Genomic DNA, 27,754 nt, shown 5'->3' with positions numbered 1-27,754 from the left:
AATTATTTCAACTTGCTAAGTGCTGGGGTTGTAAATGTAAAACTAAAACCAAAACCTCCTCTTCTTTCAAGGACTCAACATCCATGTACTCTTTCTAAAAAAATATATTTAAGACAATAGGGCTAAGTGACTTGGCCAAAGTCATGCAGCTAGGCAATTACCTAGTGTTATTTAAGTGTCCAAAGTCAGATTTAAACTTAGGTCCTCCTGACTCTAGGGCCAGTGCATTATCTATTGTGCTACCTAGCTGCCCCTAATCTACATACTCTTATAAGAAAATGCCTTTTGTTTTGATGGTGTTGGTGGTGGGGGAGTCAGAGACCAGCAGCTGGGGAATGATCAGGAGAAGCTTCATGAAAGGGCAGCACTTAAGCTACTGAATATCAACTTTTTAAAAAATCTGACCTGACCTATAATGTCTAAGTAGTCTTAAGCTAATCTATTTTTTCCTAGCCTCCTGAAATGACCTTTTATTCACTTATCTGAATCCTATCCTAGAATGTAATCTTAAGGGCAAGGATCTTTTTTTCATTTGTGTCTGTGCCATCTCCATGATCATCAACAAGCATTTATTATGAACTTATCCTATATGTCTTAACATTATACTAAGCACTATGGATCCAAAGAGAAAGCTCCAAAGATCCAAAAACAAACTCCCATGCTCAAGAAATTCATATACTAATAGGGGAAACAACATGTAATGACTAGGGGCGGCTAGGTGGCACAGTGGATAAATCACTGGCCCTGGAATCAGGAGTACCTGGATTCAAATCCAGTCTCAGACACTTAATAATTACCTAGCTGTGTGGCCTTGGGCAAGCCACTTAACCCCATTTGCCTTGCAAAAAAAAACTAAAAAAAACCCCCATGTAATGACTAGATAAACATTCCAAGAGTTAGAGGGAAGGAATATGAATATTGTAGGCATGGGGAAAAGACATAGTCAGGAGGAGTGTCACATGTAAGAACAAAATAAGGCTAGTGATTCTAGATTGTAGAGTACATGAAAGGGAGTAAGATTGGAAAGCCAGGAAGAAGCCAGGATGTGAAGGGTTTTAAAACCCAAATATTGAACTTTATATTTGATTTTGGAGGATATAGGGAGCCACTGGAGTTAATTGAGATGGAGTGAGCAATGAAAAAGTCAGACCAGGGATTTAGGAAGATTACTGTGGTAGCTGAATGGAGGGTGGACTGGAGGGGAGAGATCTAGAGATTAATAAACAGACTATTGCAGTAGTTTCAACATGAGGTCATAATGACTTGTACCAGGATAGTAGCTGCAAAAGCGGAGGGGGATTGCAAGTGAATGCTCCAGGTTGACACTAAGGTGACCTCTAGCACAAGGTCTCACACCTAATAGGAACTAAATAAATGTTAATTAGGGTGGATAAAATGCTGAACCTGGAATCAGGAAGATTCATCTTCATGAGCTCAAATCTAGATGCAGACACTATTTATTAGCAGTGTGACCTGGGTAAGTCACTTAACCCAGTTTGCCTCAGTTTCTTCAACTAGAAAATTATCTGGGAAAGGAAATGATAAGCTCCTCCAGTATCTTTGCCCTCAGAAACCCCAACTGAGATCCCAAAGTATTGGAAACAACTAACAACAATTAAATCAAGAAATTTGTTTGAACCAGTACCTGTGAATAAAAGATGACCAGGAAAGTACACTAAAACTTGAAAACCTAGCAGGCACAGGCTTCTAATGTGTTCTAATCAGATCAACTACTTTCATTATAAAATATTTTAGGACTAATTCACAAAAGTGCTTCCTTTCACCTTCCTAGTAGTGTTTTTATTCTACATTTACTGTTAATTTTTACCACCAAATAATACTATGTCACTATGTAACTACTGGCTGAGCTTTTTTCACCAACTAACTCAATAAAGTTTCCTTCATGGAATTCTCTAAATATTTGTTGGGCAAGTCACTTAACCCCATTGTCTTGCAAAATTAAAACGAAAAATATTTGCACCCATGTGTTATACCCCTGTGCCTAGAAGTTTTAATAAAGTGATGAGGTTAAAAATTTTGCAGTTTAGCAAACAAAATAACCTTAAGACCGAAATGCTTACTTGACTCAGAGAGTGATGCTAATGGACAAGCAAAAGGTCTAGATATTTGGGGTTAAAAATCTGTGGGTTTTTTCCCCCTTTATTTAAAAATTCAGTTCAGCAACTGTCTTTTCTTTTTTGAAGATAGATTTTTAGTTTTTTTGTAAGGCAATGGGATTAAGAGACTTGCCCAAGGTCATACAGCTAGGCAATTATTAAGTGTCTGAGGCTGGATTTGAGCTCAGGTCCTCCTGACTCCAGAGCTAGTACTCTATACACTGAGCCAATAGCTGCCTCAGCAACTGTCTTTTCAAATGTACTCCACATTCTAGACAGTATATGGTGTTGCTCTTGGCCACTGGACCCAGATTACTCTGGAGGAGAAAATGAGGCTGGTGACTTTGCACAGCAAACTTCTCCAACCCTTAAATCCAATTTATAGCATCATTGTCCTCTTTGAGAAAGAAATCACTTGGATTGTACTTGGCAGGAAGGTAGGGATTCTGGAAGATGAAAATGAGGGAGGAGTACATTCCAGGCCTGAGAAATGCAAGGTGGGATGGATCACTGAGTATGGGAAATATCAAATAATCATTTTGTCTGTAACATGGAATGCATAGATTTTTCTCTTGTCATATTTTGGCTATTTCAGTCTCCATCAAAACTTACTTTGGAGAGGGCTGAGTGATGAGGTAAGACTTCATAAGATCATAGTGTCATTGATCTAGAAAGATGTCATCCAATGTAACCCCTTCATTTAATAGATGGTAAAAGTAAAGGTAGAGTCAGGATTTTAACCTAGATCCTTTGATTCTACAATATTCTTTTCACCATAGCCTATTGCTTCCCATTAATTCCTTTGTTGTAATTTCTGATTAAATGAATCACAGTTGTGGAAGATGTGCTTCTTTATTTGTGTTTCCTAATTATAAATTTGTCATTCAGATCTTTCTTGTTCCCTACAGTGGACTATTTGAAACTTGCTGACTTTTTGGTTAACTTTTATTTATAAACCTTTGACTTATAAACCTTGTAAAAGAGCCCAAGACCTAATTTCTCCCATATCCTTCCTCTTTTATCTGGCTATTCTTTTTTCTTTAATTTTAGGTTTTTGCAAGGCAATGGGGTTAAGTGGCTTGCCCAAGGCCACACAGCTAGGTAATTATTAAGTGTCTGAGACCGGATTTGAACCCAGGTACTCCTGATTCCAGGGCCGGTGCTCAATCCACTGCACCACCTAGCCACCCCTATCTGGATATTCCTTACAGCTCTCCCCTTGCCCTACAACCTTCCAGTCTTCCTGACTTCTTTTCTCTAGAATTCAGGAAAGGAGTTAATAAAATGGAAATTAGAATATTCTCTGTTTTTTATGGTGAGGTTCATTCCTTTTTCTTCTTCTTCCAGCCCTACTTCCCCATCTAGAATTTTTGGGTCATTTTACTAACAAAAATGAATCATAGTATCCATTAAATATAATTTCAATTTTATTTGAAGAGCTAAAAGGCAGTTCAGGGCACCTTGTTTTGAAACATGACTGTGAACTGCATTTTCTGTAATGTTTTGTAATGATTTAACATCTCCAAGCCTCAATTTTTTTACCTGTAAAATGAAGGAGTTGGATATAATATCCTCTGAGGTCTCTTCCAGCTCTAAATCTTATGATCCTTAGACCTATTTGAAGAATTAATAATTTTCTCCATTTATCAACTGCTGTTTTGTTTCCATAAAGATACCCATCATGGATAGGCAAATCAAGCCTCCATGATCACTGATTCCGGTTTTTCTTTCTCTTCCATTCTCAGGTCTTACCAATGGCCAGCTCCTCATGGTCTTAAATACAGATAGTAGCTGTGAAGCAGCCTCCTTTAACATAGAAGTCTCCCAGGAGAAACTGAAGACTTGGGGGATACAGGTGAGTCAAAACCTTCTGTTAGACTTGGATAGATCCAGAACTAAAGATGATGAGATCTTAGAGATTGTCTGAGACCTTTCATTTTACAAATGGTCACTTGTTTATAATCACAGCTCCTTTAGTAGACAATAAATATTTTTTGAATGAATGCTTAAATAGTATATAAATGACTGTTAAATAATTGTTACATTTCCTCCTTCAGCTATGACTAGGATGGATAAACCTTTTTAGGGAATAGAATTTTCTCCTACTTGGTCTGGTTATTGTTATATTTCATATTCTCCTTCTAGCTCCCACACCTGAATCTTAATTATATTTAATTTAGTTCAGTTTCAATTCATTGAGCTTGTCTTAAGCAACAACTATGTACAGTGTACAGCAAATACAAAAATGAAGAATGTTTCCTGCTCTCAAAGAATATACAGTCTACTGAGAAGAACCACAGTGAAATAGAAAAGTAAATAAAATATAATTTCAGGGCAAAGAGCATCAGCAATAAGGAATCACAGGGAAGGCTTCCTAGAGAAGTTGGTGCTTGAGCTGAAGAATGATAAAGGTTCTGAGTGTTGGATTAAAGAGAAAGAGTGCATTCCAGGCATGTGTGATGGTGGGTATGGTGGGACATGGGCCAAGGCACTGAAATCAGAAATGAAAGGCTGAATTTGGGGATCTTCAGTCAGCTGGTTTGGCTGAAACTTAGAGTTAAGGGGAGTACTCTGAAGTAAGGATTAGAGGATAAACAGGCCAGATTATAAAGGGCCTTCAGAGTGGCAGCCAGGTAGCTCAGACATTAGAACCTAGAGTCAGGAAGACTTCAGACACATACTAGCTGTGTGATTCTGGGCAAGTCACTTAACCTCTTGTTTGCCTCAGTTTCCTCAACTGTAAAATCAAGATAGTAGTAGCCCCTACTTCTCAGGATTGTTTTGAGAATCAAACAAGAGAATAACTGTTAACATTCTTAGTGCAGTGCCTAGAACACAGTAAGCACCATATTAATGTTAACTTTTATTATTATATCCATGGAAGGATTTTGAGCAAGTTCAGATTTTGACATGGTCAGACCTTTGGTTTAGGAAACTTGGGTTGCATGAAGGATGAATTAGAAAGGAAGAGAATGAAAACAAGGAGCTCAATTGGGAAAAGCTAGTGAGGTTGTATTTAACTGTAGACAAGGGGATAGACAGAAGGGAGGGAGGGAAGGGAAAAGTGCCTGTTATCAAATGTCTAATATTTGTCAGATACTGTGTTTTCCAAATATTATCTCAGTCAATCCCAACAACTCTGGGAAGTAGGTGCTGCTGTTATCTGTATTTTACATTAGAGGAAACTGAGACAGAGATTAAGTGACTTACCCAGAGTCACACATTTAGTTAAATGTCTGAGTTCAGATTTGAATTCAGGTCTTCCTATGTTTCCAAGTATTGAGGAGGGAGACCCAGGGATGTGTGGGTCCTGTGATGACTCCAGTAAGAGTCCTGTGATGAGAAGGAATGATGAGGAGTATGAGGACAGGTCTAAAGATAAAGTAAATTTTGTCAGTGATACAAAGGGAATTACAGAGAGTACATTCAGTGTCAGGACCTTTGCCTCCACTCAAGATGGCAGAAGAAGCAGCAATACCACCATTAGGTCTGTATGCCAAAGAGATTTGAAAAGGGGTAAAAAGTCCACATGTACAAAAATATTTATAGCAGCTCTTTTCATAGAGGCAAGCTGTTGGAAATTGAGGGGATTCCCATCAATTGAAGAATGGCTGAACAAATTGTGGTTTATAAATATACTGGAACACTATTGTTCTATAAGAACTCATGAGGGATGGGACTTCAAAATAGATGAGAAAGACTTGCATGAGCTAATGTGGAATGAAATGAGCAGAACCAAAATATTATACACACTAACAGCAACACTGAATGATGGTCAACTATGATGGACTGGTTCATTTCAGCAGAACAATAATCAAAGGCAATTCTAGAAGACTTGTGATGGAAAATACCATCTATATACAGAGAAGGAACTGTGGAGTTTAAATACAGACCAAAGCTTATTATCTTCAATTTTTAAAAGTTGTCTTAGGTATTTTTTTTTCCTATTTTGATTTGATTCTTCTTTCACAACATGATTCATATGATCTATGTTTAGCATGGTTAAATATGTATATAACATATTAAATTACTTTCTGTTGAGGAAGGAAAGAGGAAGAGAGGGAGAGAGAAAAATGTAAAACTCAAAACACTGTAAAAAAATAATTGTTGAGGGCAGCTAGGTGGCTCAGTGGATAAAGCACCAGCCCTGGAGTCAGGAGTACCTGAGTTCAAATCCAGTCTCAGACATTTAACAATTACCTAGCTGTGTGGCCTTGGGCAAGCCACATAACCCCATTGCCTGGCAAAAACTAAAAAAAATGTTGAAAAATCCTGTTGCATGTAGTTGGGAAAAAAAAGATGACAGAAGATGCCCAGTCAGAAGGTAGCATGCTTCTGGATTGTATATGGGGCTGCTGGTGGACCTTTGGTCTGAGGCTTCACTCCTGAAGGAAGTCCTGATGTATGAGACTTTTCCTGGGTAAGGAGAGAAGGCTTGCTGTGTCTGGCCATGGTGGACTGGGACTTGTTTTTTTTTTTTTCCCTCTTGTATGGTTTGATAAAGCAGGGCAGAGAATGTCTGCCCTTCATATATTGCAGTAGGCATAGATTTCCAAATCCAATCCCTGGGATCTTGATGGGAAGGAATCTTAGCATAACGCCCAGTTCATAGTAGGTACGTAATAAATTGTTTGTTGGCTGGCTGACCAAGGAAGGGATGTTGCATTAGAGTAGAACCAGAGACAAGTAGATTCGACCTTCCCATGGTGCTAGAATGAGGAGAGCAGGAGGTCTCTCAGGACCAGTGATTGAGAAGGTAGGAGCAGGTGCTGGTGTTACTGAGGCATTGAACAGGGACACCTAAAACTTTTAATAATCCAGAACTAGGTTTGGTGATAACTGTAAAAAGCAATTAACATTATTCCAGGCATATAATAGGCTCCATGTAAATCCTTATTCTGTCTTTCCCCTTTTTGAAATCAAATTCATCAGTAATATAGTTCCATTGACTATCTTATACCTACTCATCACCTTTCATCACATCACTTCTTTTCTTTCTTTCTTTTTTAAAATTTATTTATTTATTTAGAATTTTACAATTTTTTCCCCTAATCTCGCTTCCCTCCCCCACCCTCCACAAAAGGTAGTTAGTGTTTATATTGTTTCAATGGTATACATTGATCTAAGTTTAATTGATGAGAGAGAAATCATATCCTTAAAGAAGAAAAATAAGGTATAAGAGATAGCAAAATTATACAATAAGATAGCATTTTTTTTTAATTAAGGGCAATAGTCTTTGTTCAAAATCCACAATTCTTTCTCTGGATACAGATGGTATTGTCCATCATAGATAGCCCCAAAATTGTCCCTGATTGTTGCACTGATGGAATGAGCAAGTCCATTAAGGTTGATCATCACCCCCATGTTGCTGTTAAGGGTGTACAGTGTTTCTCTGGTTCTGGTCATCTGGCTCAGCATCAGTTCATGCAAATCTTTCCAGACTTCCCTGAATTCCCATCCCTCCTGGGTTATAATAGAACAATAGTGTTCCATGACATATACATACCACAGTTTGCTAAGCCATTCCCCAATTGATAGACATTCACTTAATTCCAATTCTTTGCCACCACAAACAGCTGCTATGAATATTTTTGTACTTGATGTTTTTACTCTTTTTCATAATCTCTTCAGGGTATAGACCCAGTAGTAGTATTGCTGGACCAAAGGGTATGCACATTTTTGTTGCCCTTTGGGTATAATTCCAAATTGCTCTCCAGAAAGGTTGAATGAGTTCACAGCTCCACCAATAATGTATTAGTGTCCCAGATTTCCCACATTCCTTCCAGCATTGATCATTGTCCTTTCTGGTCATATTGGCCAGTCTGAGAGGTGTGAGGTGTTACCTCAGAGATGCTTTAATTTGCATTTCTCTAATAAGTAGTTATTTAGAGCAATTTTTCATATGACTATGAATCACTTTGATTTTCTCATCTTTAAATTGCCTTTGCATATCCTTTGACCATTTGTCAATTGGGGAATAGCTTGTTTTTTTTAAAAAATTTGATTCAGTTCTCTATATTTTAGAAATGAGTCCTTTGTCAGAAATACTAATTGTAAAAATTGTTTCCCAATTTACTGCATTTCTTTTGATCTTGGTTACAGTGATTTTGTCCATCACATCACTTCTTAAATAAGCTCTAGTGTCCTGACCCACCCTTATTCTTTCCAGTGTTTACTATTTCCTATGGTGGTAAGTAGTCAGATAAATGAAAGCATCTGCTTTTCTCAGAAAAAGTTGTAAGGAGGGACATCTCCCTGCCTGAAGTCAAACATGGTTTCTATTTTGGGTTGTTAAGCAGGTGCCAACAGAAGAGTACAAGAGTTTAATTGAGAATGCCATCTTAGATCCCCAAGTAAGAAGATTCGTGTTCTATAACTCCAGGCCTTTCCAGCTGGCCATTGCTGTGGTAAGGATTCAGATATGTTCCCTGATTGCCCCTATACTTGTTCCTCTTGTCTGAAAAGACCATGATCACATGCTAAAGGGAGGCATATTTAAAGCAAACATCACTGAATTCAGGTAGTACTTCCACATAGTCTGTTTTTTAAAAAAAATTTAAGGCAATGGGGTTAAGTGATTTGCCCAAGGTCACACAGCTAGGCAATATTTTTTTAAGTTTCTGAGGCTGGATTTGAACCCAGGTCCTCCTGACTCCATGGCTAGTACTCTGTTCACTGGGCCACCTACCTGCCCCTCCCCTCTGTTGAAGAGAGTGTTGGAAGCTATGAGTCGGTAACATCCTTTGGAAGATAACCTACTCTTTCTGAGTGTGGGAATGCTTACCTTTACCTGGGGGCTCTCTGACATTTAGGCCTTACAGATGCATAATTCTGGCAAAGACTTGCTGTTGGATCTTGAGACAAGCAAATCTTGAGGCAAGGTGGCCTTTGATTTGGAGTGGGAAGAGTGGTTGAAAGAAGGCAGGGAAGCTACCTATGTGATTCCGATCCCAAGCTCAGGGTCCATTCTGTCTTCTTTAATATGCTGTTTTTTATAGATTTGACATTTATATAACTTTTTAAATCTTCAACATATATATTTAACTTGAAAAACTTGTGGGCTAGCAATAAATTATTCAACCTTCTATTCCCTGTAGGATAAAGTAGGATTTCCTTATAGTTATCATAAATGTCCCTATTATTCCATTGAACTTATTCATCCTCCTATTCTCAGCTTCAAGATTTTGTAGACTTGGATCATTGCATTCCAGTCTCTGGCTTAGGGTTTAGCTTTATTCCTTGTTATGGCAAGTAGGTGACCCTGACTCTCTTGGTCATGCTTAGGGAGTCCAAACTTAAGCCAATCCTACCTAGATGGGAAAGTGCAAATTTTAGGCTCTACAATGAATCATAGCAGCATACATTTAGAGCTGGGAGTGATTTTAAGAGGTCACTGAGTCTAGTCTTATTGTTTTAGGATAAGAAATTGAGACTCAAAGAAGTTAAATAATTATCCCAAGTAATACAGAGGCATAATTTGAAGCACCAAAGTTTTCCTGACTCTAATCTAGTGCTCTTTTCACTCTGCTATACAGTCAGTTGAGGAGTTGTCTGGCCAGATTTGCAGACTAATCACCAGGTTGGCCCATGAGGAATGCATTCTTGGTCCACAAAATTCTCCAAGATCATCTGTTAAATTACAGAGGGATTGTGATATGCTATATTGGGGTGACACTGATTGTGATGATACTTCAGGCCAACAGGTTCATGGATTGAGTGGCACTGGAGACCTTACTTTACATAATTTTGAGAAGTTAATGGTCTTGCCCAAAATCACAGTTGTAGTAAGTGGTAGAGGTAAGGTGGGATTTAAGCCTAAATCCACTGATTGCAAATCCATTGCTTTTTCCATGTTGTTTTTATGGCATCAAAGTAATTCTTTGGGTGCTTGCTATGCCATTTGCCTTTTTTTTTTAAGTTTTTGCAAGGCATTGGGTTTAAGTGGCTTGCCCAAGGCCACACAGCTAGGTAATTATTAAGTATATGAGGCCAGGTTTGAATTCAGGTCCTACTGACTCCAGGGCTGGTACTCTATCCACTGTGCCACCTAGCTGCCCCAGCCACTTGCTTTTTGAAGTGTGAGAAAACACACTAGGATCAGCAAGGACCATATCCTTGCTCATATCCTTGTTACTTCCTCCCCTCTCACATTTCATTTGATATAAATTTCACTTTATGATTAGTTTTTATACTTTTTAAACTCTCTCTCTTTTCTTTGTACAAGGCAATAGAGTTAAGTGGCTTGCCCAAGGCCACACAGCTAGGTAATTATTAAGTGTCTGAGGCTGGATTTGAACTCAGGTACTCCTGACTCCAGGGCCGGTGATCTATCCATTGCGCCACTTAGCTGCCCCTTTTTAAACTCTCTTGGAGAGGACAAGTGCCATAAAAAACAGTGACTAGTTTACTTCTCAAGGTGAATTTTTTCTGAACAAGGGGCAATATAGAGGATGATACCACACTTTGACCTCTGACTTTGTTAGCTTCAGTTTCCTTAGTGCAATGAGAGTAGTAATACCTAGGATACCTAGGGTTGTTGTCAAGCTCCAATGAAATTAGATAATACAAAGCAGTCTGCAAACTTTATTATCCTCTATCTATTGTAACACATTGCCCCTTTTTCTCAATTTTAGTTATTTTTTTTTTGTTCACTAAATGGAATTATTTGGTCTGAATTGAGACAGAATACAGGAGAGCCAGTAGAACTGGCATAGGTTTATATAATCATGTATGAGTTCCCTACAACTCATGGTACATGGGTATTCTGGAGTGAGCCCTTGGAAAACCATTGCTTTAAATTATGAAAACCAGTTTGATGATGATGATTTTTTTGCTTTATTTTCTGGTTATTTGTTCCTCTAGGTTTTCTATATAGCAATGTGGGCTAATCTCTATTCTACCAGCCAGATGTTTTCTTTGGGAAGACACTGGGCAACGGTGGTTCTTGTGACCCTTGGAACTGTATTAGCTACTGTCATTCTCATTCTCATCTTTGACAGGCATCAGAGGAAGGTAAGGGGGATACTACTGTAAAGTGAATATTATTTATGGCCCTTCCACTTTGAAGGACATGGAAAGCACAATCCTAGATCTTTTTAGATAGATGCTCATTACCCTTTTCTGTCTCCCCCCACAGAATATAGTAGGTAGGTATTTTGTAAATATTGAGTTGAATCTCCAAAGCTCTCTCCCAGGCTGAATTTGAAACTTTATCTCTTTTAAACTTACTCATTCTCTTATTTATTTATGGTTTTGCAAGGCAATGGGGTTAAGTGACTTGTCCAAGGTCACACAGCTTGGTAATCATTAGGTGTATGAGGCTGGATTTGAACTCAGTCCTTCTGACTCCAGGGCCTGTGCTCCATCCACTGTGCCACCTAGCTGCCCCTTTATTCATTTATTTATTATCTCTTTTAAACTTTGTCTCTTTTAAACCTATTTTTTGTCCACTTGTCATGTTTCTTCTCTGATCCATTATATTCCTAGAGTAAAATATGGTGGCAACCTTTTATAATTGCTGGACAGAGGGAAACAGTTTGTCAGTAGTGGATGTTTAGCAAATACAATCTAATGTACTATAAGCTGGGAGAAATGCCAACTTTAAGTAAGACCTGATCCCTGTCCCCAAGAAGTTGACAGCTTACTCCGAATGATGAGATCAAGGATTTAGACCTGGAAAGGACCTCGGAGATCATCTAGCCCAATTCTTTCACTTGTAGGTGAGGATACTAAGCTTTTGGGAAGTGGATAGAATGAGTGGCCCAGAATTAGGAAGACGAGTTCAAATTCAGCCTCTCCTACAACTAGTTGGGAAGTCATTTAACCTTAGCCTACACATAACCACTCCTTTGCCAAGAAAACACTCATGGACAGTTGGTACACAGAGTTATAAAAAGTCAGATATAACTGAACAATAATAGAGGAATATGAGCCAATATTTCAGGTCAAGTCATATGATCTCTCATGTCTGAACCTCTTTATGAGTTATATATGGCAGAGTAGGCATTGATCTACATTAGTAGAAATCTGCTCATTCCCTATGTACAAAAGTCCTGTCCCTTCTTCTATCATATTCCACACACAGGGTCCAGAGTGCTTCATACTATAAGAAAATCCAGAGAATAAGGTGCAGCATCTCAGAGTGGGAAGGGACTTCAGAAGACATCATCTCCTTTACCACCTAACTGCCTGTGGTCCCCCACTCCCAACATTATAGAAATCTTAAAGGGAGAAAAGATCACCAAAAAAACCCCTTAAATATACAGTTTGTATTGAGGCAAAAATTATTGTTTAACAAGTCTTGTCATTCCCTTCTGGCTCATTTCCCATTCCTGGACCTCTTCCCTTCTATATATCTTAATCCTTTCTCAAAGGAGAAGGATTGGTTCTTGCTCCTATCACCTTTGGTGGATGGAGTGGTTATAGGATAACCAAACTAGGTTTACCCTTTGTTAAAAGATCTGATATCACCCTTTCTCTAATTCTCTAAGAAAAACTTAATTTTGTTCTTTATCATATTCATTTCCTAGGGGCTTTCCCCAGAATTCTGATAAAAACTTCAGAGAAAATACTATTTCTTAAAATTCCCAGGGAAACTTAGAAAAAGATTTTGTATATGCTTCTGCAGTGACCAGTAAGGAAGAGCAGAGGAAACACATGAATAGATCTATGTATAAGAATGATTACTGTGAACTCGGTGTAGGAAGGATAGATTGGGATTGGGAGATGAGAGTTTGGGAATGGGCTAGATAGGACAAAGATAGGAAAGAAGATGATAGGAGGTATTCCTTTACCTTTTAGTGTGCTGTGTTAGATTGGTTTGGGGTTCTTTTATTTGAGGGCTCACATTTGGTCCATGGTACCTCTCTGAATCTGTATAACAAGTTTATGTTTAAATGGGGTTCTTGTGTGATTTGAGAGTTACCCTGAGACAAGATGGTCTTGATATATTTCTTGAATGCTGAATTTACAGGCAAACAAGAACACAGACCTCCGTTTGGCAGCTGCCAATGAAACACTGATGCCATACCACATGCTCCTGGGAGTGACTGGTGAGGTGGAGGGCTGCCAGACTGTACTGCAGGTATCACTTCTCTGAATGATTCATCCCAGCAGATCAGTTCTCTAAGAAGAAAAGAAAGGGTCTTCTCATCCAAAGGATGAGGACCCTGGAGAAAGGGGCAAAGGATATGGAACTGCTTTTCTCTGAAGTGGACCTAAAGATGAAGTCTGGAGACAAGAAAAGATCCCTGGATTTGAAATTATAGGATTTGGATTTGATTGCTGGCCCTGCTGTTTACTATTTTTGTTACTTTGGGTGAATCACTGGGAATCTCAATTTCTTCATCTGTAGAATAAAGTGGTTCAATTCAGTTCATAGGATAGAAGATTCAGAACTAGAAGGGACTTTATGGGTCATCAAGTTGATCCTCATCATTTTATAGATGAGGAAACTGAGTCTCAGAAAGAGTAACTGAATTCAATCCCTGGTTACCTGACTGGTGTCAGTTTCAGGATCGGAATCCAGGACTTCCCAACTCCAAATCTAGTGCTCTGTTCACTGTTAAGTTCCCTTTCATTGTATCGCTTGTTAATAGATTGTACTAAGGGCACATAAATTTTCTCAAGACAAGTCTTTTCCTTTAATGTCAGAAGGATCCAAATTTAAAACTATCTCAAAGGACCAAATTATGTCCGTTGGTTCAGTGTATTTTTTTTTATCCATAAGGCAAAGAAAATAGAAATAGGATAAAAATTCTTAAAGGATAATTATAATAAATATTTTTTTTGCATCAATTGATGTTCCTGATCCTTCTTTAATTAGTAGGATGCCTACTAATTTAATGACAGGAGAAGAAAACACTTTGCCAACAGGATTGGACATTTTTTATTTTTATGAAAAGCAAGTTTCCTACTTGCCAGAAAAATTAGAGTTAATTATAGAGCAATACACAGAGAGGGAACAGAATGGTGTGTTCCTGCTACAGTGAGCACAGTGAAACAGAAAGTCTTCATATAAAAGGTCTGTTTTCAATATTGAAATGAAGACAATGCAAGGGGAGAACAGTGAGAAAGAGGACATAGTGAATGGGGTGTGGGGACCAGGAGCCAAGCTGATGCTTTCTTCTCTTCTCTTCCATTCTTTCTAGTTTTGGTTTGTTTACTTCCATTTAGAGAGCTGTCTACAGTCTTTATCAGAGTGTATCCGAGAACTGAAGACCAATCAAGAGGTAATCCACTCATCCAATGGTCTGAATTGACTGTTTACTCTGGGATGACTCTGAGTTGGGGGAGAAGAAAACATACCAAGATGGTGTTGGAGGGCATCCCTACCTATCAAAGCAGTACCTACTGTGTAATAGGAAGGTTGCTAGAGTCAGGGAGAGGACCTGGGTTAAAATGCCAACTGTGCCATTGAAAGTTATCCCTTCCTATCTTTGGGCCTCTGTTTCCTCAGCTATAAAATGAGGGACTTAGTCTGGATGACAACAAAGGGTCTTTACAATTCTAAATCTAGACAGGATCTCAATAGAGGATAGTAGATTTAGGACTAGAAGGGACCTTTGACATCATCAGGTTAAGTCCTTAATTTTCAGAGATGTTCATTTTAAATTGAAAGGCCAGGGAATTGCATAAACAGGTCCCCTACCTTAATATCATATCAGAGAGACAAGCCTAGTGATATGCTTGGCTCATGCAAGAACAGAGGAAAACAATGGATGGGGAGTTGGGCCACCTGCTTTTTAGTTCCAGTTTTGTCCCAACTTGATGTTAGATGAGGCCTATAATCACATTAAGATTCAGTTTCCTCATATTCTAAATGAAGGAATTGAATAATATGTTTTCAAAGGGCTCTTCCAGCTTAGGAATTCTTTATTTCCAACTTTAAATTTCCTTTCTTGGCATATCTTTGCAGTATGGTGGTTCAGTCATTTTAGTAGTGTCTGACTCTTTGAAACCCATTTGGAGTTTTCTTGGCAAAGATACTATAGTGGTTTGCCATTTCCTTCTCTAGCCCATTTTTTACAGATGAAGAAACTGAGGCAAGCAGGATTAAATGACTGGTCCAGGGTCACACAATTAGTATGTGTTTGAGGTCAGATTTGAATTCAGGAAGATCAGTCTTCCTGACTTCAGACCTGGCACTCTTATTTGCTAGCTAGGGCACTTACCCTAATTAAATGGAAAAGGAATTAGCTTAAAGTGATTTGTGCTATTTCTGCATGACTTTTGGCAGTTGAAAGAGATAATATCTTACATTCCTCTAATGCTTTTAACTTTTAAAAGTGTCTTTATATCTATTTTTTCTCCCCTTTCTTTTTTTGGTCATAGCAGTCTGGTCTGGAAAGCAGGACAGGTTGTTTCAATGCCATTTTGTTGGAGAAATTCAGTGACTCATCTAAGAGCCCATGATTGGTTTGTCCTAGGGCATCTTAGTTTTGTGATTCCCAACTCCTGCAGCCTAGCCCCTGGACTGTGCTGCTCCTCCCTCAAGTATACTGTCAGTAGGTGTCCAACCATTCTGCTTCCTGGGTAGATAAGGACAGGCAGGGATTGGGCCAGTTTTTCTTGTTCTTTCTGGCCTCACTCAGATGTGGAATAGAGAAGCAGTGGGGTTGCCGTTAAAGATCCTTTGTTCAAGAGCTGGCCCAGGCACATTCTCTGGCTTTCTTTTCAGTCAGTGCTAAAACACAGCCTGAATCAATTCCAAGTGGTTGTGGAGACAGTAGTGAGTCCTGCCCGGGAAGAGGGTGAAGAAAATGAGAATCTCACTGAGGAATCTCCTCTGCTGCCTGGTGGTGGGACAGAGTCAAGGAAAGGAGTGGTCACACGTATGGTCCTTCATCACCTCATTCCAGAGGCTGCCCCAGAGGTAACTATCATTTCTCAGAGAGGCCCTTTGGAGTCAGACTCCACCTTGGAGGATAGCTGGGTATTTTGTTTACCTCTGATAGTCATGATCTTGAGGATACACATTTGAATTCTTTTTTTTCTTTATTGAAATTTTATCTAATTTTTCCAATTACATGAAAAGGTTGTTTTTAACATTCATCCATTTGCAAGTTTATGAGTTTCACATTTTTCCACATCCTCCTTTCCTTTCCCTTTCCCCATGGCAACAAACAAACTGATAACAAATTTGAATTCTTGATGACATAAGTATTTGACATAGTTTTATATTTATATATATGTATGTATACATATATATATATATATATATATATATATATATATATAAATATATGGAGAGAGAGAGAGAGAGATATTAAGGTCAGAATATTTGTAAAAAAGCACCTACCACAGTGCTTGATACATAGTAGTTACCTTAGAAATATTTAAATAATTCCATTGAAGCAGATTTCAGTCACAGATTTAGAGCTCCAAAATGCTTTAAGGGTCATTAAGTCAAACTCCCTCATTTTACAGATGAGTTAACTAAGGTCCAGGTGGAGAGTCACTCAGGGCCATACTCAAATGTTTAAGGTAGGAGTTGAACCCTGGTCTTGATTCTTAAATTCAGTGCCTGTAATCTACATTATGCTTCTAATTTCTGTTCAGGGTTATGTAAAGCTCCCTAATAATTATATTGTCCCAAAGGAACTGGATTGACTTAGAAGGGAGATAGTGAGCTCTTTACTTGAAATTAAGCAAAGACTGGTTGACCAGTTATCAGATATACAGTAGAAGAGATTCCTGGGAGGTTTTTTGGTTGTTCTTTTTCTTTCTGCATCACCTTTAGTTTCAAATATATCTCTCCCCCTCTACTACCCAAAAAGCCATCCCATTACTAATAATTTTTTCTTTTTTTGTTTTTGTTTTTTGATGGGGCTATAGGGTTGTGACTTGCTAAGTCACTCAACTAGTGAGTATCAAGCACCTCAGGCTGTATTTGAACTCATGACTACAAGGGTGGTGCTCTATCCCTGCACCTCTATCCCTAGTTACACCAATTTATTTAAAATGAAAATTATTCAACAAACTAACCAATACATCAAATGTTCTATGCATTGTCCTATACCATGATCTCCCACTCCTACAAAAGAGGAAAAGATGTTACATCTTTCCTCTTTTCTTAGGAGGAAGGGAATTACTTTTTGTACATGTATCTAAAATATCTGGCCTCTGAGGTTCCTTCTCACTGTGAAAGTCTGAAATTCTTTATGTGATTCACTAGTGAGATGAATAACACTGTTTCTTCTAGTATTCTAAGATTACCTTTATTTTGCAAAGTAACACCATTGTATTTTGGATTTTTGCAACAGTGGGGAATATATTATATCCCTCTTTCCCCTCCAAGATCTAGTTTGGGGACCACATTAGGAGTTTTCTCAAATGTCTCATGTCAGTAATTCCCTTTTCCTCTCTGATCTCATGACACTTGGTGCCTTTCTTTTTACTTAAATAATTTTTACTTATTTTGGTGCCTGTCTTATCTCTTCCTATTAGAATGTTGCAACATGTATATAATTGTATCCTTCTCACCCCCCATGCACTAATAAATTCTCAAGCCATCAGTGCTTATTAGGTGGAAAGGATTTAATTTGTATTAATGGAATTATAGAATCTTTGAGATTTTTGATCTTTCTTGTATTAAAACCCCCAGCTCATTAATCAGAGGTCCTTTTTTTTTTTTTTAGATTTTTCAAGGCAATGGGGTTAAGGCTTGCCCAAGGCCACACAGCTAGGTAATTATTAAGTGTCTGAGGTCGGATTTGAACCCAGGTACTCCTGACTCCAAGGCTGGTTCTCTATTCACTGCCCCACCTAGCTGCCCTCAGAGGTCCTTAATAAAGCCCTTTTTTCATCTTTGGGGTTTATTAAAATTCATAAAAAAGAATGTGCGGTATTGAGCACTGAAATCCTTTTTCCCGAAATCCTTTCTGTACTGCATATATATATACTTGGCTCTAGACACTATATTCATGAAAAGTTTAATGAAAATGTAATTTTCATAAATTGAATCTCATTCTAAGTTTCTGGTATCTTTTGTAAAGATCTCTCTCTCTCTCTCTCTCTCTCTCACACACACACACACACACACACACACACACACACACACACACACACACAATCTCACTCTCAGTCTCACACTCACACATAGTTTTTTTCTCTGCCACTCTAGATTTTCATGTGGCTGGTTTTTGGAAAGAGAAATCTAGGTGCGAATTTGCTTGGCATGCCCTTTCTCTGCCGTGTACTGGCACAGAACAGCCTTTCTGTTCCAAGTTGGAAGTTGGGGAGTTGGAAGGCATGTCATTCGACTGTCTTTGCTTCCTTCTTCTGGTTCTCTGCCTAGATGTCTGCCCAAGGAGCACTTATGATGCTTTCTGATTCCTTCCAGGTGATGGCCCGACAAATGCTGGTAGTCTTTGGTGGATTGTACATCAGACTCTTGGTAACCAATCAGCTCCCAGAGACTACTGCAGCATCAAGGCATGCCGAGTCACTGCAAGGCCCTTGCCCCTGCCAGTTCATTGAGACTCATATCCTAGGTGCTGGGTGCTGTTCCCCCTTGGCCAGGTGATGATTGCAGAGACCAGAGAACTGGTCTGGATTAAGGACCTGAGGTGTAGGATCTATTGCCAAGGGAAGCTCAGCTGCAAGCAGCAGACTGGAGGGGCCATTGACCCCCTTGAACCATGTGGCACAGCACCATTGGTAAGGAGAAGTTGCCAGCCCAGATGGCATCCTCTGCACATCCATGGAGTCTGCTGAAACAGCTCTTCCCACTGTGAAATTGAACACTATGCTCCAAGCTTGCAAACGTGGTTGTGAATGGACCCAGCTTCAAGTTTTATTCTTTGCTTTGTTTATTTCTAGGCACTAAAGTGAAGGGCTTTCCTCTGAATTACACAGGCCTTCTCTAGTCATCCTGGAGGTGACCTGTGTATCAATATTGCCCATAGGACAATTGCAAGCATGGTAAAGTGGAAAGAGTTCAGGATCTGGGATTAAAGGACTTGGGGGTCTCCCTCTTAACCTCTTGTGGGACCTTGGGTATGTCACTTCATTTCCTGTTCTGTAATATGAGAGGATTGGGTTGGATGACCTCTGAAGTCCTTTCCAATTCTGATCCTTGGGAGCTCCTCATCCTATCATTCAAGACTCTCTTTAAGAGGGCCATAATCTATTTTTATAACCTTATTTACCACTGCTGCTCCCTTAAATAAGCTCAGTACATTAGCCAAACTTGTCCTTAACACATGCCTTGCCTTTTTTCTAATTCCATACTTTTGTTCATACCTTTCTTCCCATTTGGAATTCTTCCTTCCTATTTCTTCTCCCATTCCCCTTGCACTCTCTGCTTTGACAATCATCAAAATTCTACTCCTTTTTCAAGAGGAAGGGGAAATTTTCCTTTTGGCACAGATAGGCAGTTTTAATTGGGTTTGACAGGAGCAAGTTCTGAGGACTTCCTTTGGAGTGAGAAGATTGTGAAAATTAAGTTGCCATTTTGGGGAACAGCTATGTGGGGGCAAATCTGGCCCAGGAGGATGAGAACTGAATTGATATCAAGAGCTCAGGTTCATTCCAGTCTTAGTATCTTGGAGATTCCATTTTCTCTTCTGTGTGGTGAACATAATGGTCCATCTTACCTGCTATTGTGAGTAATCAAATGATGAATTCAATGTGAGAGTGCTTTGAATACCTTAAAGCACTATTGGAGTCTTATTTGTGGGATTCCTGCTCTTATTTGTGTGTGTGTGTGTGTGTGTGTGTGTGTGTGTGTGTGTGTGGTCAGGACTAGGGTAGAAATGTTTCCAGGGCAACAGGGAAGGAGACATATTCCCTGTTGATCTGGAGGCTCCCTTGAGAACTCATACTGCTGACCTCATCATTGGGTTTCATGTCAAAAAAAGAATTACTCATAAAGGTAACAACAGTGGCAATGCTGATAAGTCCAGGGTGCAAAGAATTTCAAGTCTACTACTGGGGACAAAAGGCATGACAAATGGTCAAATGACTATCTCTCAAATTGAATTTCTCTATTAAAGACTTCTGTGAAATCACCTGACTTTTTATTTTTTATTGTTTTTTGAGTTTTACAATTTCCCCCATCTTACTTCCCTCCCCCCAGAAGACAGTCTGATAGTCTATATGTTGTTTCCATGATACACATTGATCAAAATTGAATGTATTGAGAAATCATATCCTTAAGGGAAAAATAAAATATAAAAGATAGCAAAATTACATAATAAGATAACTTTTTATTTTTTAATTTTTTTTGCACCCCCATATCACCTATTTTAATTTTTTATCTTTATAATTTAATATTTATTTATTCTCATTTTGTACGAATAATGTTTTTATACATTAATAAAATATTCTTGTTTAAGAGTAAACAAAATACCCCCTCCCCCCAAAATAGACTCACTTGAGCAATAAAGGGGAGAGAAAAAATTAAAATTAAAAAAAATAATAGTAATAATTGTAGGTATGGCCAGGTGGCACAATGGATGGAGCACTAGCCCTGGAGCCATGAGCACCTGAGCCCACATCCAGCCCCATACACCCATCAATCACCCAACTGTGTGACATGCAAGTCACCCCAACCCCACTGCCCTGCAAAAACCAAAAAAAAGAAAAAAAAAGACCCAAAATAAAATAAAATAGTAATAATAGTAGGGGAGGGTGGCGGACAGAGCACTGGCCCTTGAGCCAGTGCTCCTGCACCGGGTTCCAAATCCGGCATCAGACACCTAACAATCACCCTGCTATGCGGCCCCAGGCAGGCAACCCAGCCCCATTTGCCCTGCTCCCCCAAAATAATAATAATAAAAAATGTGCTTCAGTCTTTGTTCCAACACCAACAACTCTGTCGCGGGTGGATCACATTCTTTATAAGTCCATTGCAAAAGTTACTTCCATATTTTTCCACCGTTGCCATTGCTGATAGCAACTCCCTCCTTTCATATTTTTCCACTACCATGTACTATATTTTCTCTCTCCTTTCACTCTGACTCTACTGTAGGGTAGCTGAGTGGTGCAGCAGACAGATCCCTGGCCCTAGGGCCAAGAGGCCCTGAGCCCCCCTACCACCCTTTAGGCCCAGCATCCACCTGGCCCTATGGTCCCGGACAGGCCTTCCAATCCCAGCCCCTTGCAAGAAGTAAAAAAGAAAATGTGTTATATCTGATCACTCTTCCACCATGGTCCATCCTCTCCTCCATCACTCACATCACCCCCCTTCCCCCTGTCCCCCCCCCCCCTTCTTACTCCAGTAAGATACCTTTTTTAAAAAAAAATTAGGATGGGAATTCAGGGAAGCCTGGAAGGATTTGCATGAACTGATGTTGAGTGAGATGAGCAGAACCAGAAGAACACTGTACACCCTAACAGCAACATGGGGGTGATGATCAACCTCGATGGACTTGTTCATTACATCAATGCAACAATCAGGGACAGTTCTGGGGTATCTACGATGGAGAATGCCTTCTGTATCCAGAGAAAGAACTGTGGAGTGTGAACAAAGACCAAAGACTATTACCTTCAATTTAGAAAAAAAAACAACCCATTATCTTACTCTGTAATTTTGCTGCCTCTTACACTTTATTTTTCTTCCTTAAGGATATGATATTTCTCTCTCATCCCATTCAACTGAGATCAATGTAAAGACTAACAGAATGCCTTCTGAGGGGAGTGGTGGGGAGGGAAGCAAGAATAGGGGAAACAGTGTAATACTCAAAATAAAATCTTTCTTAAAAAAAATTAAAGGCATTATCTTTGGTTTTTGTTTAAATTCCACACTTCTTTCTTTGGATACAGATGGTATTCTCCATCACAGATACCCTAAAATTGTCCCTGATTGTTGCACTGATGAAATGAGCAAGTCCATTAATATTGATCATCAATCCCTTGTTGCTGTTAGGGTGTACAGTGTTCTTCTGATTCTTCTCATCTCACTCAGCATTAGTTCATGCAAATCCTTCCAGGATTCTCTGAATTCCCATCCCTCTTGGTTTTTAATAGAACAATAGTGTTCCATAACATATATATACACATATATATATACCACAATTTGTTCAGCCATTCCCCAACTGATGGACATTCACTCAATTTCCAATTCTTTGTCAACACACACAGGGCTGCTATGAATATTTTTGTACATGATTTTTTATTTTTTAAGTTTTCTTTCCTCTACACATTCTAGTGATTTTATTTTATGGCATGGAGAATATAGATTATACATAAGGAAGAACTTTCCAACAGTGAAGATTGAAAAACACTGGGAAGCTTTGAAACCTTTTACATGGTGGGTGTTGAAAAATAGGCATAGGTTTATCTTAGGAACAGTTTAGACATAGTCCTTCCCCTATTGAAGTGAAAAAGCATTTGTCACATACCTACTATTTAACCTGGCTAGCTAGGTGATAGACCACCAGCCCTGGAGTCAGGGGAACCTGAGTTCTAATCTGAACTCAAACAGTTGATCTTTACTGTGTGATCTTGGGCAAGTCACTTAACCGTGATTGCATTGTATCCAGGACCATCTCCAGCCATCCTGATTTATATCTGGCCACTGGACCTAGATGGTTTCAGAGGAGAAAAGTGAGACTGGTGACTTAGCACAGAAACCTCCTTACTCAAATCTAATTCATTGGCATGTCATAGCATCACCTTCCTGATGTCATGGTCTTCTTTTAGAATGAAGGACAAACAATAAGAACAGAACAACAACTATATGCTAGGTACTACACTGGTCCAAGGGATACAAAAATAGAAATAAAACATCCCTTGCCTTTAGGGAGCTTGTGATAAATAGTATGTATACAGATGAATAGGAGATGAAAAGAAGTGCTGACTACTAGTAGAGTCAAGATAGCCCAGTCTCCTTTGAAAGAAGCTAAGGATTCTATGAGGCAGAGATGAGTATGGAGAGGATTCCAGGCATGGTAGACAAATACTAGAAGTGGAAAATAGAGTGTTATACATAGGGAAGAGAAAAGATGCCAGTTTAAATATTTTGAAGAAAGGGGGGAAAAGAAGTATTGAGGGACATGAGGTGAGAGTAAATGAATCCTTAAAGCTCCCTAATGTGATGTTCTATGAAATTAATTTAATTTACTTTCTATCTTCATGTCATATCCAACAAGACATGTCCACCTGGATTTGGCGTAAGAAAACATGAGATTATCACTTAATCTTTCTGGGACTTTAGAAAATAAGGGGGAGGGGGGAAGCTAGGTGGCACAATGGACAGAGTAGCACAGTGGATGATTTCAAATCCAGCTTCAGATATTTAATTGCCTAGTTGTGCGGTCTTGGGCAAGTCACTTAACCCCATTGCCTTGAAAAAAACAACAACAAATGAAAAAAGAATAAAGGAGGCAGCTAGGTGTTACAGTGGATAAAGCACCGACCCTAGTGTCAGTTCAAATCTGATCTTTCAGATTCTTTACTAGCTATGTGTCTTAACAAGTCACTTAACCTTAGTTACTTCCCCATCCATTCTCCTTGATTTCCCTTCTAAAAAAATAGAGTTGTGATAGATTTGCGCCATCTTTAATACTTCCTACCTGTATGATCTTGGGCAAGTCATCTCAGATGTGGGTATCAATGGCCTTTTAAGGTCTGTTCCAGTTCTAAAATCTATGAAATATATTCTCTTGGGTCCTTTCCAGCTTTCAAGCCTATTCTAAGGAACCCCTGACCCCCAAACCATTGTTGAAAGTTATGAGTACTGTCCTCAGGCCTAGCAAGTCCTCCCCCCTTCCCCTTCCTATCAAGTGAATTAAGAAAGTCTGGTAAGATTATAACTTCAGCGGTCCATTATCCTAGGGAAGCTTATCCTCCCGAAGAAGTTTGATTTAGTGATGCTCTGCATTAGCAAGGCCAAAATTCATATTTTTCCCTTTATCCTGAATTCTTTAATCAGAAAAACATTTAATAAGCTTTAACTACTTAGAATATACAAGTAACTGTGAGGGACACTGGAAAGTCCTTACCCTCGAAGAGTTTTCATTTTACTCATGCTAGAGAATATGATTTATTCAGAGCATACCTAAAATACAGTGTTGGTGGGAAGGTATGTCAGAAAAGGATTTGCTGTAGAGTGTCACTTCCAGGGACTTTTCAGGGACCAGAATAAGATGTAGAACTGAGGAAGCAGAGCATTCTAAGATGAGACAAGCAAGATCAAGAAACAAACATGGTTTTTGGGAATAGCCAAGCACACAAGACTAGGCAGTGTGGAGCAGAAACAGAATTTGAATCTTGTTCCTCTTGACTAAGGCCAGCTTTTTAAGGGCTATATCAATGCTGCTTCTCATCATGTACCATATACCATAATCAACTCCAAAGGGAAATACAATCTATATACATTATTTTTAAAAAAAGGGATTCCAGTAAAATGCACAGAGTCATACTCATGATCATCTAATCTAGCCTGACTCCCAGTACATAAAACACCATACCTTTTAGAGATCTATACTTCCCTTCTCATCCTTGCCACCCATCTCCCTCAGGTTTTCATTAAACTTCATTAATTTAAAAGTTCACGGATTAGGACTTTTAAGACATTTAAAGTAGAGATTTTTACAAAGGTTTTTCTTTGTTTATATATTGTTAAGCAAATTAATATTTCAAAATTGTTTTGAAAGTCTTAACACTTACCAATTTCAAAATACCAAACATTTGAGCAACTTCCTAATATATCCAATTAATGTGTTATGCTAATTATCAAGCACTTACTTGGTTATTAATTAGATCCTTAAAGGATTTTTACTTAGGCAATATTCTGATGGCCTAGTTGGAATTACTGAAAAGATTTTAAGAATAATAAAACAATCAATAACAAGCCTGAATTATTATACTTTTTTTTAAAGCACCATCTCTCCCAATGGACTGAATTAGAAATATATAGACATAGAAGTGAGAGTACACAGATATGTTTATTTTGTGTAACAGCTTTAATTGGTGGCTGTTCCTCAGAGATAGGATGCCCCAGATATAGGCTTTCTGAAGTTTTCTTTTTTCTTCAGTGTGCATGTACCACAGGGAAGGATCAGACCATTTCTCCTCACCTAGGAAAGTTTCTGAATTGGCCTTCATTGATCCTGCTTTACAACACAGTACATTTTTTTTCCCTTTAGGAGATAAAGTTTCTATATCACCATCAGCTGATCTAAAGATGCTGAAATCTTAGGTAGTTTCAGATGATGGTGCTAACTAAAACCATCAGGGCCTCCTCTGGATGCAGGTCTGGGAATTATACCCGGTGAAATGGCCCAGACTTTTCTTGTAATAATCTTCCAAAGGCTTTTGCACCTTTACCTCTGAAAGAACAAAGAAACAAGTGCTATAATTAGTGGAAAGACAAGTGGAAAAAATGCCAGACAAATTAAGGGATCTAAGTAGTGATACGTGGTGGGGTCTAACAACTAGGGAGATGAGAACAGTATCAAAGTCGGGATTTATACTGTATGAATCTAATAGAGGTAGCACAGGCATACCCTCTTCAGGGAGACAGATATACTGGCTGCCTCACCTGGTGGTTTTTTAGGCAGTTAAAATCAAAGTCAAAAATGCCAAATATTTTATATACATATGTGAAATATATCATATAGAATATGCAAAGTGAGTACATATATAATAAAAGGATCTACAAACAATACACTGATGACACAGAAATAACAACAGACGTGAGCTGAATGTATGAGTTCAACCCAATTTGTGAGGGGTTGTGTAATCTGAGATGAGGCCCATCTGTATTTGAGGCTAAAATACACAAATTCAACTGTTTTTGCTTATGAAAATGACTGGAATCATATAGAAATTAAATATATAATACAGATCAGTGAGCAAATATTAATATTCATTTGTTTTTGTTTTTGTTTTTCATGTTAGCTAAGACTCTGCCTCCTTTGCCTTCCTTAAACTCAAGTCCCTGAACCTAAGTCAATTGCTAACTTTGACTCTTAACTTAGGGCAAATCACTTCTGAGTGTGTTTTTCATCTCTGAAGTAAGGAAATTTGGTTCTCAATGACTGATCACCTTCCACTCAGCACTCAGAATCTATATTCTAAATATAATCTTGACCAACCTCAATAGTCTGTGTTATATGTAATAGAATACTATTTTATGCTATAAGAAATGATGAGCAGGATGATTTTAGAAAAACCTGGGAAGACTTAAATGAATTGATGCAAAGCAAAGAGAGCAAAACCAGAAGAACATTGTACACAGTAGCAGCAACACTACAAAGATGATCAACTGTTAAATATTTAGCTACTCTGATCAAGGAAATAATCCAAGACAATAGGACTCATGATGAAAAATGCAATCCAGCTCCAGAGAGAGAAGTGATGAACTCAGAATACATTTTGAATTATAATTTTTGTACTTTATTTTTTGGCCTTTTTTTGCAACATAGCTAATATGAAAGTGTTTTGCAAGACTAAACATGTATAATTGAAATCATATTGCTTACCTTCTCAAGGGATGGGGGAAAGGTTGGAGGGCAGGAGTGGTTTCAGAATGCAATTTTTAAAAAAACAAATGATAAGAATAAATATAAATTTATTATTTTTTTAAAAATTCTACATTCTAAATTCCTTTTCAGGTCAGATGTTCTTTGTTTTAAGTTTCCTTCAAGTTCTAACATCCTGTTTGTGTTCTGAGGTCACTTTCTGTTCTGTTTTAAATAACAGATTCCTCCCTTACTCAACTAAGAGAATTGGGGGTGGGGGAGAAATGCAAAATTTGAAGATGTGATTGCTTTTCCTCTGGGAGCTTACTGTCTTGGAAATTTCTAAGGCTGATATTTTCTATTGCTTAAGTAAATTGGACAACAACTAGGGTTGGAAATTTTTTATTAAATGAAGATTTCTTGTGTTACTCTTTTTGGGATCTGACCTGGAGGTACCAATAGATTAAACATTAGCATTTAACTGCTTCTAAGTGGAGACTACCTTATAGTCTAGGAAGCTGGAGGATCTGCCTTTAGTTACCTCTCCTGTACTCCCCTCTTCCACCAGATAAGCACTTTTATCTTCCCTTGCCCTATGATGGGCTTAAGGTCAGAACTACCTGTTGTTTAATATTATTTTCTTCCTGCTTGGCCAGGAAGACCATAAGAAGCTTCTGCTTGAGCTATATTACCTTGCCTACTGAGGCAATTAGATTCTCCTCACTTGATAGCTAATGACTTGACTTCCTTTTTGGCCCTCCCTAATCCCTCATCCCAGTTGCTTGATTTATTATGGCCTGTGTGTTCTTTGTTCCTCAAAGGAAAATGGTAAAGTGGTAAAATCTCTCTAAATTGAATGACTAGTGATAAGCACTGGAGGACACCATGGGTAAGAGAGATAAACTTGGAGTCAAGATCTGAATGAAAATCCCACTTTGGACACTTATTTTCTGTGTGACCTTGGGCAAGTCACTTAACATTTCTTAGAGAACAAGTGATTTTTTAAAAAATGTTATAATGTTAATAAACCATGGAATCATTCGTTGTCAGCACTGGAAAAATTCTTTGATATCAGCTAATCCAGTTCCTATTTGCATAGGAGAAAACAGACTAGAAAAAGGAAATCACATTTCTAAGATGAATACAACAAATAAATGGGATTCTGAGTTAGCACCATGGTCTCCTTTCCCTAACTTTCATGAATATACTTTCTAACTTGTCCAGTTA

At 38.5% G+C, this 27,754-nt stretch overlaps 1 protein-coding gene across 4 annotated transcripts in view; it reads left to right on the top strand.

The window, feature by feature from the left end:
* The window catches only part of TMEM268 (transmembrane protein 268), a 29,613-nt gene extending 9,318 nt beyond the window's left edge, over positions 1-20,295 (top strand). The window contains exons 3-9 of one of the 4 annotated variants that reach the window (XM_074211747.1): positions 3,863-3,972; positions 8,414-8,524; positions 10,980-11,129; positions 13,090-13,200; positions 14,267-14,347; positions 15,796-15,990; positions 18,460-20,291. In XM_074211747.1, coding sequence (XP_074067848.1) covers positions 3,863-3,972; positions 8,414-8,524; positions 10,980-11,129; positions 13,090-13,200; positions 14,267-14,347; positions 15,796-15,990; positions 18,460-18,642 — 941 coding nt within the window. In that variant the 3' untranslated portion in view covers positions 18,643-20,291. Of the gene's footprint in view, positions 1-3,862; positions 3,973-8,413; positions 8,525-10,979; positions 11,130-13,089; positions 13,201-14,266; positions 14,348-15,795; positions 15,991-18,459 lie in introns of all 4 variants that reach the window. The other 3 variants (XM_074211748.1, XM_074211750.1, XM_074211749.1) reach the window with 3 other exon arrangements.
* Positions 20,296-27,754: the final 7,459 nt, after the last annotated feature.

Source organism: Macrotis lagotis, chromosome 1 (genome assembly GCF_037893015.1).
Source record: "Macrotis lagotis isolate mMagLag1 chromosome 1, bilby.v1.9.chrom.fasta, whole genome shotgun sequence".
NCBI lineage: Eukaryota > Metazoa > Chordata > Mammalia > Peramelemorphia > Peramelidae > Macrotis > Macrotis lagotis.
This window is presented reverse-complemented; position numbering and strand designations above follow the sequence as displayed.